General features: G+C 36.2%; 1 protein-coding gene across 2 annotated transcripts in view; it reads left to right on the top strand.

The window, feature by feature from the left end:
- Positions 1–20,940, top strand: part of ADK (adenosine kinase) — a 294,428-nt gene that overhangs the window by 134,648 nt on the left and 138,840 nt on the right. For both annotated transcript variants that reach the window (XM_054832283.1, XM_054832284.1), the window contains exons 5-6: positions 2,698–2,870; positions 7,971–8,079. In XM_054832283.1, the coding sequence (XP_054688258.1) occupies positions 2,698–2,870; positions 7,971–8,079 (282 nt within the window). The remainder of the gene's footprint in view (positions 1–2,697; positions 2,871–7,970; positions 8,080–20,940) is intronic.

Genomic DNA, 20,940 nt, shown 5'->3' on the forward strand with positions numbered 1-20,940 from the left:
TGATAAATGTCTTGTGATGACTGACCCCCATTCCCATTTACAGTGTTTTAGCCAAAATGTTGCTAATAACAACAGTGTGTGAAGTAGCCCATAGAAGCCTGTTTTTTCCAGATAAGGTTAATCAAAATTAAACTCCAATCCGGGGTCAATTTTTTTAAAAAGTGCTCCAGAGTCTACTGTGAAGATCTTATTTTGTCTTTTTGTTTTTTCACATATACGCAAAAAATGCCTGCTGTGACTCATTCCGCTACGTGCAACTTCAATGGTATACCACAGAGATATTCCTATAGTTCAGTTTCATCAAGTTTGTAATGTGATGTCTGGTTTTTGCCTTTACTACTACGTAGCCTTTTAGCTGAGGAAAGGAGGAAAAGTTTGGATGAGTTCTGCAACTAGCAACACCTCACCACCATTATTGTGGGAATATGTGGAGATAATTCTAAGAAGCTCTGAGTATTTGTAACTGGAAATCTGTGATGAGGGGATCTTTCCAGAAACACTGCTGAACTACTTTTCCATCTTCCTCAGTGTTGCTTAACTTAGCTCAGATGTTCAAATAAAACGAATATCTACAGAGTGGGAATATTTCCCCCACCGTACAATACCTGTGTTTCAAATAAGTATGAGCAGAACCACTGCTTATGGAAGAAGTGATCTACACAATGGAGGTTCATCTCAAGAAAGCCTATATTGTGACTTCTGATTCTCAAGAATAACTTTACTTACATTTAAAGTAAGGATTGTGACAATTATATATGGCGTGTATCACATCTGAATTCAAACTGAGCTGCTGCCAATAGCTAAAACTGTGATACTTGACAGAAATTCTTTTTTCAGAGATGTACGTGAAATATTACTTACTACTGCTCCAAATGTTGTCAGACTTTATGTATAAAGGATGGAAAAGTTATGTCGTTTGATAAAATGTTGTAAGCCGAAGGTGCAGTTTGAAGTCTTATGTTTTTTCAATTTGTTTGTGTTGAGGTTTGATGCTTTGATAAATGCTGTTCCTAGTGATCTCTATTAATTCTTGTTATTTGTGAGAGTAAGGCATGCTTTTCAACACGGGACACAAGGCTTCAGGTACTTCAGTTCTTATCACTGTGGAAATTGGTTCCATATTTGCTTACAGTAGGTGACAACATCGTTAGTCTTGTTAAATAATCTGTTCTACTTAACCATACCTTCAAATATAAGAGATTATTGTTCCTAAGACATCCTAAATGAACACTGTGCAAATGTGTATTATGCATGTGCAAATGTATGTAAAATATGAGGATATCTTAGATAATTTTCTTGTTAGGGGTTGTCTTAATTTATATTAGAGTGATATGGAATAGATTAGCAGAGCATATGTAGTGTGCATTTCATGAATGAGAGGTTGAACGCTGCCACCGTCTGACAACACAATCTTTTTTTGTCCTTAAACTTTATATTAAATTGCTGCAGGAAAGAGGCTTTGCAACTTTTGTCCACCTTTGCCTTATTAATGAAAAATTTTACATGGCTAAAGATTATTTTTTTTCCCCCTTCTCTGGAAGTAATAAAGATGTGACTAAGCATGTATTTGCAACTCAGTTACTTGACCTTTCTACAACCCACAGCTACTATTAATGCTGCTTTGTAATGGAGACATTATCGTTTATTTAAATCTTGATTAGGAAACAATTATAAGTAGGGTTTTAGAAAAGCAGTAAATTGATGTAGCCTTTAATTCATGCTATAGATTGAGTGGATAAGCTTTCTGACTGTAATTAGAGTGAATTATAATGACTTCAGTTAGTTGACTCACCACCAGCAGAGTAGGGCCTATGATTGTTTCTTCACATTTATTTTTTTAGTTCACTCTTGATTTTTACATTGCTGCTAAATGCTATTTTTTAGCTTTGTACAAGATGAAGTTACATTTACAGTTGAATGATACATATTTTGTATTAATAAAAGAGGAGCTTTAGGAAATAACCTGGCACTTTAGCAACACTCTGCAGCTACACTCTTTCTTTACAATTAAAGTGACAGAACTGCTCTTAATAAAGTTGGAGATAGATATTTTCATGCATGATTTAACAATGTAAATGGGGAGCATTTCCTTTTTTGCATATAATTAAATGGTAGACACAAATGGTTATTTTCAGTACCATTTAGTTTTTATATATATTGTGAATGTTGCACAATGTTTCTTCTTAGGTTTCTCAAACATATTGTTTTCCTTATGTACTATCTCTCTTGTTTTTGTGGTTTGGGTTGGGTTTTTTTTTTAATTTTGGGGGGTTTTGTTTCTTTTGTCTTTTATTTTCTACAAATTTTCTTTAAAGAGACCATACATTGCTTAATTAAATGTAAGTGTAGGGGCATCTCCTTTGAGCAAGGGATCTTCTTTTGAAATACCTTGTAAAAACATACTAATCTACTTTATTTGATAGTCAGCTACATGTATTTAAGTTTTACATTAGATAATTAAACACTCAGTGGGATCCGTAAGGGTAATTTTTTTTATTCTTTGCTGACCTTCCCTCCCTTGATGTACCAGATGTTTTTTACTTCAGGCTTAGAAGTGTTCTGTATGTCACAGTGCTCTGTAGGCACAGAATTAAGTGTAGTGAATGGAGAGAGAGAAATGGCAAAAATAATATAATAGGCATGCTAACTTTGGTGGGTTTTGATGATGTTGGGTTTTTTTTCCCTGTCAATCTGCAGTGGATGATTCAGAGCCCCTACAAAGCTGCAACTTTCTTTGGATGCATTGGCAAAGATAAATTTGGAGAGATATTAAAGAAGAAGGCTGAAGAAGCTCATGTGGATGCCCATTACTATGAGCAGAGTGAAGAACCAACAGGAACCTGTGCTGCCTGTATCACTAGTGACAACAGGTCAGGGGCCTTTGATATTTTCCTACGATATAAATGCAATCTGCATGGTGTGTGTAGCCTAATATGTTTGGAATATTTGGCCTTGAAAAATTGTGATTTGAATGTTAAAGAAAGTATTAGCACTGAGGTGAGACAATGCAGGGCTGCCTGGCTCATAGTTTGGGGCTGGGCAGTATTAATATACTTTTAGAAAACAGCAGTTGTATTATGGCAGAAGAGTGCGAGATAATAACATACTACTACTTTGTGAACTTTATAGCTTCCAGTTGTTCTGGAGGGAGAAAATATGTGGGAGACAAAAGCTGGTTAACAAGTATGTTTATGTAGCCTGTGTGAAGGCTGATTGGCATGTAAGGCATATACTTGATTGGCAAATGAGGAATATACTTCAGATGATGATATGCTTAAAGAGGATAGATGTCAGCATATAGCCTGACTGAAAGGGTTAATTTGATTTTATACAAGAGGAAGAAAAAAAGCAAGTTGTAGACTATGAACAATGGTGTTTGTGGTATTTTGTATGGTTTCCAAGCATTCCATAAGTGAGAACCTGTTTATAGAGTGATTTATTTTGGGTATTGTAATAAAATTAATAAAAAGAATTTCAGAAAGAGATAATGAAGAAAATAAGCATTTATCTTGAGCATGGCCCTTTGCTTTCTTCTTTCTTCTTCCACCTACAACACTTGAACTGATGTACTACTACTTTGCTGATTACGTCCTGATGATTTTTTTAAAGGTTTCAAAACCAGCCAGTCAGGTCTGCCTTAATCTTGAGATGCTGAGCACACACCAGCCCTCCCTGATTTCTGACGATATCTAAATTTTCTGATACTAGATATTGAAACAATAATGAAAATGGTATCAGTTACCCTGAAGAGTGTTTTCTTTTTGGCTCTGAATAAGAGCAAAATATTTTGGTTTTCCTCTGTGGCTTTCAGTGTCATTGATCCTGAGGAACTGCTCATTCCCTTTCAAAGAAGTATCATGAGTTAGTAGAATTTATTAAGGTAAGATAGCAGTCCTATAATTAAAATCCACACCAAATTTCCTGAGAATTTGGTGAATGTTTTGGGTAGAATTAGAAAAAGCAATAGGCAGCAACATGAACTGAACTGAGAGTCAGAGGAGGGAGGATTTTCCATAGAACATGTAGAACCCTAGAATAGCTTTAGTTAGAGTGGACATCTGGTCTAAACCCCTGCAGAAAGCAGGGCCAACTTTGAAGTTAGATTAGGTTTTTCAAGACCATATCCAGCTGGGTTTTGAATATGTCCAAGGATGGAGGGTGCATATCCTCTCTGGGCAACTCATTCCAGTGTTTGACCACTCTTCATGTGAGAAATTCTTTTGATGATACCCAGTTGGAATTTTCCTTCTTCCAGCTTGCATCTGTTCCTTGTGTCCAAGAATAGTCAGCTCAAAGCTGGACATGGAAATCCAGATGAGGTCTGGAGACCAGAGAACAGAGATTTTCCTCTGTTCTGAATATATAACTTCCTTTGTTTTGCTGGCTGCCTGCTTGCTTATACAGACCAGAATGCGATTAACCTTCTCTGTGCGGGTGCACTGCTGTTTCATGTTCCAAGCTTGGTCCACCAGCACCTCCAGGTCTTTTTCTGCAAAGCTATGTTGTATCCTGTCAACATTCAGTCTATATTGTTGCATGGGAGTTACTCCGTCCTAGTTGCGTGACTTTGATTTGTCTTCAAGTTTTCTGCCAGCCCAATTCTCCAGGCTGTTGAAGATCCACTGAATGACAGACAGCCCTGTCCTCCAGCTTATCAACCTGTCCCTCCCAATTTAATGTCATACATAATGTCTTACTCTCAGGAATGAATGTACATACTCAGTGGAGGAAGGAAGTTCATTCATCTTCATCTGGAGTTTTGACATTAATTATGTCTACAGACTTCCCCCTTCATCTCCAGGATCCATATTCAGTTTTTCAAAGAGAAGACAAGCAATAAAGATGTTTCTGCTCAGTGATTCTTGCTCTCTTCAGTCACATAGTGTCTGTTGTACGCATCCTGTAGCAATCACTATTTCTTAGATGACATGATGGAAAACTGAAGTCAAGACTGTCAATAGACATACATCATGAATTCAGGAAAAATGTGTGCATCTTTTGCCATGCATCTCAATGGAATTTAAAAGTTTAGGTAAATTTATTAATAAAAATGTCTGCAAGTACTACTTTAACTTATTAAGCAGTATTTTTGGTTTGCTAACGTAAAACACCTCTCTCTCTCACTGTCAAATGTTTCCTCAGATACTACAGACAATGACTTTGTCTCAATCGCTGTTTTAGAGCACGCTTGAGAGTGTGCAGGGAGTACAAGAGACTTATTTCCCTCCTTGGGAGATAGAAAGAAATGGCTGATGGTTGCTGCTAAAGGCTTTATTGTGCAATGCCCCCTGTTCTAGTGAGAGCAAGTTTATTCTCAATCTTTAATTACCCTCTGATTGTTTCTTAGTTTTCAGCTTTTTCTATATTTGTAAGAATCACTTCAACCTGGCCCCAGTTGATAACTCTGATTAATCTCTTGTCCCAGTTGAGGTACGTGCTAACTTCCTTCTTCAGGTAATTCAGCTTTCTTGTCTCTTTTGGAGGAGCTGGCTAATAGCACTCCTGGTTTTCCCAGTAAGAGTCTGTGTACATTTATGTTCCAGAAGCCCTGATGCGAATGTTTGTTGTTTCTGCTTTCATGATAACCACTCTGAATTCTCTAGCTTAGCAATACTAATACACTTTTTCTCAGAGCTTTTCAAGAAAATCCTAACACATGATTAAAATAGTACCTACACTCCGTCACAATCTGTGACTTTGATATGTGCATTCTGCTCAGAAATACCCACATGCACAGAGTCTCCATTAAGCTGTTTGATTTGAAGCACTTTGGCTGTCTCCAATTACCGAAAAAACATCTACCTTCTCTGTGTCCCACATGTTGAACTTAGTGCTGTTAGACTTACAGTTCTAATTTGGAAAAGCCTGGTGCTTTGTCTTTGGTGTAACAATCTTTTATTACACATCGTGTGCAGAGCATCTCTACAGTTGGATGTAGCCACAGAGAGCTAGGTTTACAGTTTCAAGGGCATGTGGTAAGTGAAAGGAAACATACAGAGAGTCTTTGCTTAGTTTTCTGGAATGTAATTGCTTTTCAGTTAGTAACATACATAGACAGACAAGATTTTTCCAGCTAGGCCTTTGATGGATATTTAGGGTTTGCCAAAACTGAAAGATTTTATTTGCTTTTTAAGTATGGTTTACAGAAAATTACCAGAGTTATGCACGTGCCTTTCTTGGATTTACTTGCTTCTCTGGTGGATTTCTTGTCATTGAAATGATAATATTCATCAAGTATGAAATTTCTTGCCTGTTACTTGTACTGCTACAGAGGCTTGGTCTATTTGTTTATAAATTATTATTTTTTTAATTTTCCAAATTCACATTAGTTCCCTTTGCCCTTAGGCTTCAGAATTCAAGAGATACGTCCCAAGAATATTCCTGGGATGAAATGACACAGAACTGAGCTATGTGTTTTGATACATTCAGAATAAGTTAGTCTAACTTTTTGTTTTAATTTATATATACTTGATCTGTTTAACTTACAGGGATCGTCAGTGATGAGTGCTTTGGGAAGTTTACAGGGAGACTTGGTTGGTGTCTTCATAAGAGATTCTTTTGAGCTTTTGTTTGGTTTTTATTGAATAGGACAAAGAGAAATGGTGATAGTGATGCTGTTTTGAGGCGGTATAAAGTTTTCAACAATTCCTAGTTTACTCACCTCCGAACACCTGAACATTCAGTCTGGAGGCAGACGCGTAACTTGATAGAAGCAGACTAGCAATTTACTCCAACTCATTGTCTCTGGATTGCAGTAGCGTTTATGTGGAAAAGAATGATACGTACAACGTCAATTGTATGCAAGTTGGAGAAGGCAAAAGTTTTCAATAGCCGTATGTTGTATGTGTGATTACACGTTATCTATCTGGCTAATATATGTAAATATCACAAAACAGGGATATATTAATGTTAAAGGTACATCCTATGACTATTAAATCTTGAAAATTAAATTTTAAACTCTGTATGCCAGCACAGAAATGTCTGTTTCCCCAACTCCCTTTCTCTAAATACTGGATATTATTAAACATTCTTATAATAAAATCGCACAGAAGGGTTTGGTCATGGTAGCCAGAGTGGAGAGCTAGTGCATAATCATCTTTTTATGACCTGTTTTTAGGAGTACATCTGTAAGTTTTGTGTGTTTCATACGGCTGAATTGAATGGCTGAAGAGGAGGATTTAAAATAGAATGCATCTTACATGTAACAAAGTAAATATGATACAAGTATTTTTGTTCTTGCTAATGGAAGTCGTGTCCCATGGCTTGTGTTATAACTTGTTAGGAAAGAATGAAGTACAAATGAGTTTTTGGTAGTTTTCCAGTAATACACAGCTAAGCCAAAGTTTTTTTTTTTTTAACAGTTCATCATCTAAAAGTAGCAACGTGACCCTTTTTCGTTTGCTAAAGGAAAATATTAACCTAATGGGGAAAAAAATCCCAAACGAAAACCCCCTTTTAAATAATGTAACATTTCATTTGAAAGTGATAAAGGCAGGATGTAAATATCCATCAACTTTTTGGTTCTAGTGAGGGAAAATAGTTTTCAGAAGATAAACTGGAGTAGCTACTCTCCTTTAGGTGTTAGGTACTAGAAGAGTTTTAATGAAAATCTGCAGATGCCATACCATACAGAGGGAGTTGATCACAAAATGCAACAAAGGTTGATTCTAAGCAAATGAAGGCACCTGAACAGTATAATAGCAATAAGTTACATAAACTATGTAGCTGGATTTAAAAGACATTATTTAATACATAGCTTAAATTGAAATTGCATTTAATATGATTTTAAAATATATTATTTAAATATTATTAAATGGTCAAATGAAGTATATGTGTTTTACAGTGCTCTTTGTTAATTGGTTTTATGTTCCTTAGGATCATTGATTATCTTTGATAAATTTTGTTCTTTGTGAGAAATTTGCAATAGTATTAGTTAGAGGATCTAATGCCTGGTTTTTAATCACGTTCAGGTCTCTTGTAGCTAACCTCGCTGCTGCTAATTGCTATAAGAAGGAAAAGCATCTTGATCTGGAGAAGAACTGGAAGTTGGTGGAAAAGGCCAAAGTTTATTATATAGCAGTAAGTTCAGCTTCTTTCAAATTGCTCAAATTTGTGTTACAACATTGTGAGGTTTAAGCAATGAGCATGTCTGTTGCATATGGTTTAGGATGATTTCGTAGGAATACAATGAAAGAAAATGACTGGTTCAATTTCAGCGTAGTGTGATTTCTTCAAATTTAAATGTACAAATGTAGAAGTATGTTTTAGTTGTGTGCTTTCTTAAATTAGTGGGGGAAAATCATAAGAACTAAACATATTTTCAGAGCTTTTGTAGTAGTGCATCAAATTTACATTTCACATTTTCTAGTAAATTGTTGTGAAGGATGCACAAATTATGTAGAAAAACACTATTAGCATAATTATTCACTGCAAACAGTTTGAGCTTATTTGTGTGAACAATCTTAATTGCTATTTATTCCATAGTAATTACTACGGCACCTTATAACTCAATATTTCAGCAACAATGATTGTGACAAATCTCTTGAATGTGGGCGGTGGGGCAAACTGATTTTAATGATGAAATCTTACTTCTAGAATAAAGAGGTTTTGAGGATGGGGCATTAGTAGATTCACAATTAGTATTCCTTTTTTACCATTCACAATGAATCAAGCCAGATTAGTGTATTTGTGTAGATTACATCTTGCCTAAATAGAAGTGGTGAGTTTGTTTTCATCTTGCTCTCAAGTTGATATGACTGATCAAAATTAGCAAACGTAAAACATCTATGACAGATTAAAACCTCATAACACGCATGTAATATATGGATTCTGTATGACAGCTGCTTCCATTCTGCTACCTGAGCTATGTGGGAACAGCTGGTAAGAAGTGTAAAAAATTGATTATCCAGGAGGAACAAGTTCATTGAAAATACAGTTATTTCTTTTAGCTAGTGTTAATGTCTCCTACAGCCTGTTAGTGTGCACTGCTGTAGGCTTTACATGGTTGTTATTGATTCTTGTGTATGGCCGAGACTGCCCCTTTATAACTGTCAAAAATACTTATAACCTTCTCCGTATACAAAGAAAATGCATCCCACCGCTATGACCATATGTTTGTGCTGCAGTTAAAATACATAGGTGTAGTGCCTACTCATTTTTTTTATTTCTGTTTTTCAAGCATTCTGATTTTTTATTTCCCAACAATTATACCTCAGTCTGTTCCAAATGCAATACTTAGGAATTAATGCTATTGGCTAAAAAAATATTGAAAGGCTGAGAGTATAGTTTAAATAAAGAAGAATGACAAATGTTACCAAAAGCTATACTGCACTAAGGTTTTGTTGTTGGTGGTTTTTGGTTTGTTTGGGTTTTTAATTTACCACGCTTATATATTATTGCCAATATAGCTTCTAATATACAATTTAGAAAAATTAAACTTAGTGAAGATGCTTCAGGAAAAGTGGGAAACAGTACATGAGGTGAAAAAAAGATGTGGTTTTTTTAAGATATAGCCTTCATCTTATTTTAGTTCTGAAGCCACTCTTCTGTGTTCAGTCAGTTTGATCACTTAAATTTTGACTAGGTGATTCACTACACTGATTTTCGTATATATTAAAAGCTGTTCTTCAGATGCCAGTTCTACAACATCCAAGCTTTGACTAAGAGACAGAAAACTGTTGTACTAAACTGAAAACACACCCCAAGGTGTGCATATGTTAATGGATAAATAACACTGAAGTGCTAATAAATTGTATTTGATATTTTCAAAATGGAATTCAGATTAGGGAAACACCTGATTGCAGGAGGAGCTCTGTTGGGTAAAGAACCTGGTTCACACCTGTAGCAAAAGCATTCAAGGATGGGATTGTCAAAGAGGTTTCTAGGACAGTGTTATCACTTCTGATTACAGATTGCACATGTAACTTTACTTAAGGAAAGGAGACAATGTGTAGAACCGTACACGTTCCCTCCTGCTACAGTGCATTCATGCCCGTTTCTTTCATTTAGCTTCTTTACTTGCAGGTTTGTAGCGGTTTACCAGATTAAACAAAACCACGTAGTGAACAATTACCACTCCTGAGGTATAGCATAGCAGAGTCATTAATTTGTCTACTGTTGTCTGTCTTCACTTTAGTGGTTACCTTCCTTGGCTTTGCACTGTGCATATGTTGCTTTTCATTTCCTTCTTTCTACCCAACTGTCACCTGTTTCTTGGATTGCATTAGAATGTATGTTAGTGACAGACACTTATTGTTGAAATCCGTGTCCTGAGATTATCAAACAATCTATTTTCTTGGCAGAGTAGGGCAGTTGTTGCTTTAGGACAGGTCTGTGATATCCAGTGGTCATCTGTATGTGCTTCCTAGAATGGATAATATGCTTTTCAATGCAGCATTTAGCAGAATGGCCCTCAGATGAAACTTAGCTCGGAAATCTAATCAATTCACAGAGGGAGGAGTAGGTACAAAGGAAAGATAGTGAAGCCGTGACAGAACCCTTAAAGACAACTTCTGTTACCATGAATGAACACAATACATTTATTTTAGCCATCTGGTAATCAGATCCGGCAGACAAATTGGAGAAAGACTAGCGAAGAATAGGACCCTGTAAATCACAGATAGACGCAAAATACAGAGGCTGCCCCAGCTTTCTCAAAGATGGTAAACTTTCAAGGTGTATTTTAATACTTTAAAATTACTCTACTTTGTATCATTTAAGTTAGATTACATGTACTGTCAAACTCTATGCAATTTCTTTCCCTTCTCCAGATATAATTCATATACTTGCAGTAATTTCTACCATTGACATCATATCTTCCAGTCTGTCATATTCATTTCACTGTGGATCAGCTAGCTGTGCTGCTGGTGTCTGATTAGAATTCACTGTGAGGGATTTTATTTGGTTCCTACTGGGGCTAGAAAATGTCTCTTCCTCAGACATTTCCCTTATTTCAGAATAACTTGAGAGTTATGATAACACTAAACATTGTCATTCTGTCTCTGAAATTGTGAATGGGACACAACCTGACATGAAAATAATCTTAAATTGTGGTTGGGGGTTGTGTTCAATTTTATTTTTTTTTCTTCTTTCTTTCTTTCTGTGAATCTATGCTTTCTGTCAGGACTTGCATTTTAGAATTCTTATGTGTTAGAGTTGCATCTTACAAACTTTGGTATACACCTCCATATTTCAGCACCTTATTTGTCTTATTTTCACAGGCATTTAATAATCCGATGGTAGTACTGTATTTATGTAGGCATCTCTGAGAATTCTGTAACATGTATTGGGTTGTGGAGTTTTTTTGTGTTGTGTTTTGGTTTGTGTTTTTAATATCACCAATGTCTTTGGCACCAACTGAAATCTGTGAGAGTTGCTGGTTCTCAGCTTCTTTGACATTGCACACAAACATTTTAACGTCTTTACTGCAACTTGCAGTATATAGCTATTAATTTTTATATCTTATGGAGGCCTGGAATGCAAAGATATTTTTATTGTCAATGCTTTTGATTAAAAGTAGTCTGCTGATAAGAGTTTCTTAGGAGAGCAGAAAAACCGAGACTCTTAGTTGTCATTTGACTCCAATAAGCACCTCTATGTTACTGTATGGAGGTAAGGAATTTTGCACTTGTCCTTTCATAATGGGGAGAAAACGCTTTCTTTCTTTCATTAAAAACTGCACTTAACCTTGTGAAATCTTTAATTCTGTGACGACTGATATTGCTTGCCTATACAGACTGCCTGTATTTGAACATTATTGCCACAAGTGTGGTGCTTCCCAGATGCGTGTTTTCTCTTGTTCCATCTTTATTTTTGCCAGTTACTTAGCTTTGCTCAATTTGTTCTTCAGTCCAACACCTGCATTCATTTAATGTTTGCAGTTGGAGGCATTAGGTGGGTGAAACACTGTCATTCGATGCTAATATTATCTTGGTGCTGAAATAATAAATGTGTTCTTGAAAGTTCCTTCTTTGCTTCATTTTTTTTGTGTTTTGTGGGGTTTTTTTTCTTAAATACTTTCCTTTACTAAGCATATGAAATGGCAGTATTGACTGCAGTTGGGTTCCCAGTCTGTAGTAACTTGAGTCTTAGCTTAGAATGGATCAGTTAAGTAGCTCCCAAAAACCAAACAGATCTTCCTTTAATAAAATGTTTTTCTCTTTTCTGTACAAAGAAGAATAGTAGATTGTTGATTATGGACTGTATTTGAATTTGTATTTTGTGGATATAGTGTGTGTGCTTATTAAAAAGCTGGTGTTAAGTGATGTTTGTAAAAGTTTTTCTCATTAGTATCTATGTAGACTCCTTGCCTAGCCATTTTATATAGGTATGAAATTGCCAATGCTCATGCTTATCTGTGTTCTTTAAAGAGATGTGGGACCATTTTTACACTGTACTTTATGCATTATGATCTCTTCTTTTTGCTTTTTGAATTTACAGTACCCAAAAGCTTCAGCTCTTGTGCTACCTGTTGTAGGTAGAGAGTAGGGGAGCAATGAAGCTTTTTTTGTAGCTCTAAGACTTATTTCTGTGCAGCTGAATTTTGGGTTGCTCACTTTCAGTATTACCATACAACATTTATTCAGAGAAGATACCACTTTCACTCAGCTTTACATAGGCCGTTGCTATTACACAATCCGTAAAAGTTTAAACCATTCTCTTCTCCTACGTCCATATAGCAAATAGAAAATTCTCAGTGGTGATGCCCTTCACTTGTACCACATTAAGTATTAAATTTTCTAATACTGCTTAGATTTGTTAGCCTACAGTTAAATTACATTCACCACCTTCAGTGTCGCTTTTGTGTTTCCAAAGTTAATGGCAAGTGTAGCTTATTTTGATGTTCGTGACAGTTCTGATCAAGACCAGGTATTCTGGTCTTAGGCTGAGTCTCAGGTAGGAAATGTCACATATTGTGGCATGTCATACTGACCCCTATGCAACATACCTATCTGCTGGAGGAGAAGTTTTTAAAGCTCCAACCACCCTGGTATGTTTCAACAAATACTGTGGTATTTTTATATTTATTTTCTTTTAATGCCTAAGTGCTTGTCTAAGCAGAGAGATGGTGGTGTAGTGGGCTTGATGGTGGAATTATCTGGTTTCAACATGAGTCTGTCAAAACATAAGCTTGATGTCAGCAATGTGTAGCAAAGCTTAAATAACATTCTACAGTATTTTACGTGGGGCTTGGCTATTCTACTTGAGAAAAATGCTGATTATTATAACAATGTAAGTATAAATGAAACTTCTTTTGTGCTGTCTCCTCCTTTCAGAGGCATATTCAATGAAGGCATTTTATTGTAATTTATTGCTATGATGAGTATGATAATTTACAATGGATTGTGGTAGGGTTTTTTCTTTGAGATGTGCTAGGTCTGTGTGTGCATCATGGGAAACGAGAAACATAGACACTTGCAGGAATCAAAATATCCCCTGAAAATACGTTTGTTTGAATAACTCCACAATAGCTTTTTCTTCCATTGATAACTTTTGCCATAGTGCTCTGGTATCAGTATGTATGCCATCTGACATGCAAAACTCTTTCTTGCAATAATGAATAGGTTTTATAACCAAGAAAACACCATTCTGACTATCTTAATGGTAAAGAAGAAGCTGCAGCTAGCAACAGGTAGTTGTGGTCTTTTTTGCTGGCCCAGGATAACGTCGCCTTCCTGAAACCCCCCATCTTGAGGGACTGTGTTTTCTGGAAGTTACAGGAGAAGTGTGATGCATTCATTGCAGAGAGATGATAGACTCTGTAGCTAACCAGGAAGCAAATTGCTATTTGTTGGCTTCCAACACAAATATGGGAAAAGTACACTCTCTCTCATAAATACAGAAATTCACAGCTTTATTTCTTTGATCAAAATGAGAAAAAGACCTTTGTCTAAACTGGTACTGGCATGTGTTATGTCATTCTGTGATATATTTAGGATGTGGTATGCATTATGCTACCATTTCTCGTGCATCAACAATTTTGTCAGTGTTTTCTCAAGTAACTTATGTGGAAAAGTGAAATAGAAACTTTTTTCTAATTTTTTGTGGAGTTTGATCCTCAAGATGTCATTCTTTGAAGATGAACGCTTTGTACTTCATGCAGCAAATTACATCATCAACCTTTAAGAAAGATTGTACTTCCTTTTTCTGTAATAGAAAATTAATGAGAATCTGTCTAACATGGTAAAAATATTTATTTCTAAATGTTTGCTTCTGTGTTATTAATTATATTTATTTATATGAAGAATAGACACGTTCCCTTTCCTGTCATTCTCCTCCTACCCCAGTAGCCTTTAAATTGCAGATCCACTTCTTCAGCACAGTAATTAGTGAAGCTCAGTCATCGCTCCTTTTATCATGTGATTTTGGGGTGTTTTTTAGAAGAATGCATTATTAGAGCACTTACACAGCCAGTCTAGCTGCAACAGCCAGGCGGCAATAGCAGTGCCATTTTTCACAAAGAAAATGTTGAACAGGAGCCAAATGTTTGGTGGCAGAGTCTGTTGCTAGGAAATCAAGTTCCTGAGGCGATTAATGACAAAGCAAGCAATAACAAGAAGGCAGAATTACAGATTTAAAAGAGAGGGAGAAAAAAAGTGGTTGGTGTTATAATTACCCAAAGAAATCCGTACTCATTAAATTGGCTGTTTTTATGATTGACTTTAATTGGAGGTTAGCTCAGATATTTAGCTCCTTTCCCACCCCTTTAAACACACACATGCACATAATCTGTAGAACTGCAGACTTGTTTTTCTAAGCATTGAGAGGAGCTTGCCCTGTAATTTGATCCCCACTGACAGATGCATTTTCTATGCTGCCATTTTGAATTAACCTATTGTGCAACAATTTTCCTCAGCTCTGTTGAATAAAACATCAAGTCTTATTACCTCAGATGGATTTGATAGAGTAAAAGAATGTACTTCTAGCTGAAGTAGACTATTTGCAATGAGTTCAGTGATTTGAACTCTGCCAACAAGCACCAATAATTTGTGATGTATACTTAAAGAACGAAAGAGAGAAGAGCCACGTGGGGGGTCTTTTTGGCTGTATGAAGTTCAAACGCAAACCTCAGAGTAATATTGTTGTTTGTGCTAAGGTTATTCCCTGAGATCAAGCCTTTTTAGATAAAGCATGTTAACTAAGATTTTCACCATTAAGCAGATCGGTTTTGAACCGAAGATTCTCTTACTCCCAGTGGTTATCCAAACTGTCAGACTACTGTTGGATTAGAAAAATAAAAATCAATCCCCCTCTCCCAGAAACCCCAACAGTTGGATTTTTCCTCTGAGACTTCTTTTGTGAAAAGAAATTTTCCTTTGTAAAGTTAAACTGGAATAAATGATGTTTTAAATTGATTTTAAATTCCAAATAATTTGTATCCTGTGGTAAGGGAAGACCAGGCTTTCACCTTATTCACTTTTCTCCCCAATTAGAAAAACTTATGCAGTCAGTTCAACAAAATTTTGGCACAGAAACGGGGAGGCAACTGACCCTGACATTTAAATCCTGTCATCTTTCATCGATCATGTTCAAGACCATATTCCCTACTTGCAGCAAACGATAAGTGAGAAAATATCCTTTTACAGTACCTGTAAGTGAACATACAGAAGCTAGCTGTAAAAAGCTAAACGATGCTCATAGCTCCAAATTCCTAATCAAACAGTGAAACAATAGAACTGCGTGTATTCTGTCCAACAATACCCACATTACTAATCAGATGCCAATGCCAAGCTGTCTGCTTTGTTAAATACTCAGGTTCCCTGAGGCAAGAAGACAGCTGCTATAACTACTATGAAATTTGGTAGCTCAATCTATTTTTGCTACCCTTGGGCTATCAAGCTACTGTTAATTCAGACCACCCCAATTGGTACACTTTAGGGATTTTTTTCAAAGTGTTTGTAATTAAAATGATAAAACATCATTATTACTCCAAAGATGTTGTGCGCTTTGCATTTGACAGATACCTACAGAGATAAACCCAGTGTGTAATTTTCACTGACATAATGGTTGTGATTGCATTACCCTTTTAAAAGTATATTGCTTTTTTTTTTGCAGGGGGTGGGGGTGGGGACTTGTAAGAGGGGCAAGGGCATGCTTTTATTTCATGAGTAGAATTTGTAAATCTGTTGAAATACTAAATCAGTCTCTTGGTTGCAAGCTACTTGTCTCCAAAGGCTGAATTGGGCTTTGTAGCAGACCGGGGACTGGCGAGAAGAGGCGTTCACCAGGGACAGGGACCCGCCGTGCCGCCCGCAGACCACTGCAGAGACCTCTGCTCCCAGATGCTTCTGCCTTTAGGGACATTGAGCTTCAAATCATATGTAAAGTCTGGGCAGACTTAACACACTATTTAAATGTAAATTAAAAAGGGAAGTCTTCATACTCTAAGGGGTGAGGTGAGTCAGTTTGAAGGGAAATTTTTACTGCAAGTCCTCTTGCATGTCAGTCTTTAGTAGATGCTGTCTTTATGAGAGCACAAGAATTTTGTCTGTTACCATGTCAACTTTGTTAGAGCAAAATCTCAAAACTAAAGCACCAGCAAGTTGAGGAGTTAGAATCTCTGGCTGAAACAGTATTGGTTCTATCCTGAATTCTTTTTTGTTTCAGTATTTCTCTGATAAGGTTTAAAAAGAATCATTAATTTAAGACTGTTCTAAAGACTAAAAATTGAAATTTGTGATTTTTTTCTAATTTGAGGCAAGTTGCTTATTTTGGATGCTAACTACCAAAATTAATAATAAATTGGTAGTCACTGCTTTATACAGTTGATTGAAATTTTTGGGGTTCCACCTTTCTTCTAAAGGAGTTGATCTCATTAACACGTGGAGATGTCATAGTCTGCATAACCCTAGAATATGTATTCTTTGTGTCTGTCATCAACTGCCACATTCAAACCAGCAGATAAATACTACAGCAATTGTGCTCTGTTTTACATGAAGAAGGTTAATTTTTAACAGCAAAAACTATGTGCATGTGTGTAACTTGAGAGCTGAGTTAAGCTGTTTATGGTAGTCCACTACTTGGTCTGAAGTTGAAATTATAGCTTCATTTATTGTTTACGTGTGCAATAGGGACAGTGCAGTTGTTTAAATACAAAACTTTTTTTCCATGCAAAAAGTTATGATTAATGATTTGCTTTGAAATGATCTTATTTGTGCTTATTATTTCAAAGACCATAACTTTTGCACTACAATTATAGAATGTTAAAATATGTGTACATAGTGCAAGAGGATTCCTATATGCTTCCTCTTAGCTCAAAAGGTTAACTGTACTGAATGGCATTGATCTACGCTGTAGACTACAGGTGTTATGAAATAGCAGGGGTTACAAGCAGGCTATCCTGCTAGCCTGAAGGCTACTTTTTGATTCTGCAAACAATTATAATTTAAAAAAATAAAAATGTTTTTACAGCATAGCTCATCCATATCCCAAAAATCTGTCAAGTCATTTTTAGTGTGCTACATTGTGCTTAGCCATTGTCTGCTTAAAAAAGTGTTTTTGCAAAAATGCTTCTGCACAGATTTGCAGTGACAATGTATTAAACACGTTAATAGTATGCCTTGCAGATTGGGCTTTTTACAACTGTGTAATAGATTCTTTAGCCCTTTAGGAGGCAGAAGGGCTAAGTCCAGCCAGCCTTGTTTGTTATTGGGTTTATTTGAAAAAGGAATTGACTGATTCCAAATATAGGATCTGGGAGTTCATTTCAAAGAGGCTACAGGACATAGGACAGATCCTGGATTGGCCTTGGTGCAACAGAGAAAAAGACCTTTCCCCTTTCTCAAGGGACGTCTGCTTTCGTTGAGATCTTCGTGGTGTTTTCTGAGTTTCTTTTTAAAGACTGGAACTGTGCCCTAAAGACAGGGCTGAGCAGGTTTTTGGTGTGGCTTTAATCTTCCTAGTTGTGGGGCTAATGCTCAATCAGCAGTGTGCTGGGTCACCTGCTTGGTAAAAGTGCTTCAGACTGTCTGGTTTGGTCAAAAGAAAGATTGTCATCCTTTTTTCTGAAGTAATTAGGAATAGAATACTTAAGGAAATACTATATTCTCTAAATAGGTAATGAGCAATGGTTTAGAAGAAAAGAGAGGAGAAATAGAAGTAGACATTGTTTTTTTCCAAGACACATCCAGGCAATCATGGTAGCAGGTAGGACTTGACTTGCTAAAACATTATTTTAGCAATGTGAACAAGATAAAAACACCAGTACTAATCCTTGCAAAGGTTTGACTTAAACAAAAGCTAAGGGCACTTAGATTTTGTCCACAATAGAAGGATTTTGCTGATGCAGCTGCTGTGGAAAACCCTCCTGGGGATTTACACTTCTCTGTGGCATAAGCACCCTACTGTGGAGACAGTTTCTAACAGCTGCTACATCAGCAGAAATGCTGTCACCTTCCCAGTCTAATCATACTTGCACCAAACTTTTTATTGGCAGAACTATGTTGGTTAAGGACAATGGTGGGGTTTTCATGTTTCTAAATAATGTAGCTGCTCAGGCAAAATCATTTAATAAATAACTGGCCCATAAATATCAGCATACTCAGACCTCACAGTCCATACATATTGCAAAGTCCTTTGTAAATCACAATAATAATTGAAGATCTGTAGTGGTCTCATTACCACTTTTTATGCTAAAGTTACTGAAGTTGTTTTGCAGAATGCCACTGCTCCTAATAGTTTTTTGCCAATTATGCTACTGCCAGATGCAGTATAACAATACTTTCCTGCAAATTTGAAAATGGTGGGGAACAGCAGTTAACAGTATTTAGCATGAAATATGCCTCAGCATATGCCTCTGAACATGTCTTTTTAAGACCATATGGAGTATAATTGGTGCTGAACAACACTGAGGTGTTTTGTGAAAAGTAAAGGCTAAGCATTATAAAGAGTCATAAAATCTTAAAGAATGAGACAAATGGAAGAAATGGGAGAAAGAAGAGAGGTATGGAATTTTCTATCTCGCTCCCTCTGCATAACCTGAAGTGAGAGACCACAGTTTTTTTAATAGATTTCTCTTCACAGTAGGGTTAAAATTAAGAAATTCAGCAAAACAATGGCAGGTAGTGGGCATGGAAGATGGTACGAGTAATTGGAACGAAGCAGAAACAACCTTATCATCCATTGAGAGCACCCAGGAGAATATTGGCATTTATAGCTGGGCTTACTATCATTGGCACTCTTTGTATTTGGAGTTCTCAAGGCACCTGATCACAGCAAAGTAAGGTAAGAATGAATTTCATCCTTAAATATGAATTTCCCCTCTCCTTTGAGGACTGGAGTCAAAACTTAGAGTTTTTATTCATTTACTGATTAAGAGACCTTATTTCCAAGAGATGATTTGGAATTAGTAGAGCAATGTGTTAATTTTAAAATTCCTCACCGTTTTATTGATTTTAATGATGAACTGTAGCTGAATGTAGCAAAAAAATTTACAAACTGTAAGTGATTGAAAATTTTCAACAACATGAAGGATCCAATTTTCTTTGAAGAAAAAGAGGAATTTTCAATGAGCGTGTATATAAAGGATAGCAAGTATTCATTCCCCAGAAACTAGTGCTGTCCCTAAGTGCTTCTTTATACTGCTGAGAATGGACAGAAGAGAGTTTCTGCTGAGGGCTGTAGATTCTTATCTGCCTAATTGAGCCATCATTTGTTGACATGAGGGAAATCACATGACCTGCCTCTAATGCATCTCTCTCTAACAGCGTGAGTGCAAAACGTAGTTCATGGAAGAGGAACAGAAAATGTTAAAATTTTTCAGAATGGCCTCCTATATAGAATACTGAGAGGTTTGTATTGCAGCAGAATCAAATGTTTGGACATTCATACAGTAAATACTTTAAATAAAATAATCAGATCCTAATTATTTTTAAAGCATTGAACTTCTTTGTATTACAAAGCCCCCAGACCTTCAGAATATGAATTTAATAAGTTCTTAATTTTATCAGTATGATGATAAAATTATGTCAGTAGAATTGAAAGCAGGTGTATTCTTTCTTTTCTTTTGAGTAAAAATGTCCACATAGTAATCTGCCCAGTTGCAGAGTTGTACGAAGTGTTTTACAGTGGTAAAAAGAACAACAGAAAACATTCAATATTATCATTTAGTAGATAAGTATCAGAAAAGGGTATTAAAACCCCCTGTAATTGGAGGCACATTGTCTACTTTATTCAGTCCATCTAGCACATCAATTTTATATGAAATTTCAGTCATGCTACCTAAGCAAATAGCCTATTTTAAAGAATTACAGACATGCTGCTGTCTTTCGGTGATAACTGTTTGCTAGAATAGTCTGTCTTCTTTTTTTGTCTTTTTTTTTTTTTCAGACACTAGTTTCAGTTGATCTCATCTGTAAGAAAAGTTAATTTCAATTTTGTTTTTAAAATAAGTGATTACTGGCTGCTCTGTTGATGAAGTGATACCACAGGTTGGAAGATAGGGGTACAGCAGCAAAAACTGATGATATGTAGAAATCATGTAACCGAGGAATATGAGACTTGTATAACTCTGGAGGTTAGTTTGCCAATGAATAAATGATCTGATTGTGTCTGCTAATTTTCATATCACTAGCAGTCATGTCACCACTGACCTGACAGGGAGGAGTATCAAAAGAGTACTTGAGTCTTCCTGCAACTGCAGATCTCTGTAGGAAATCCTCTAAGCTGAAAATAGCTGGCAGCTGGAAGAGTATTGTATGTGCTTCTCTTGTTTTACTCTTGTCTAGACATCCACTTGTGGCTGCTGTTGGGATGCGATACTGGACTAGGAGGACCTTTGAGCTGATAATTTACTATTGCAGCTTTTAAGTTCAAAAGATTCATGGCTTGCACCTCTCATTCCTGATTTTTGACCTAGTGAGAGAAGAAAAATGTGAACAATAATGAAAAGTAAGACAAAAGTGCTAGAGGTGAAAAAGGAAAATATAAATCTTCAGATGTTAG

Source organism: Grus americana, chromosome 7 (assembly GCF_028858705.1).
Source record: "Grus americana isolate bGruAme1 chromosome 7, bGruAme1.mat, whole genome shotgun sequence".
In the NCBI taxonomy this organism is placed as follows: Eukaryota; Metazoa; Chordata; class Aves; order Gruiformes; family Gruidae; genus Grus; species Grus americana.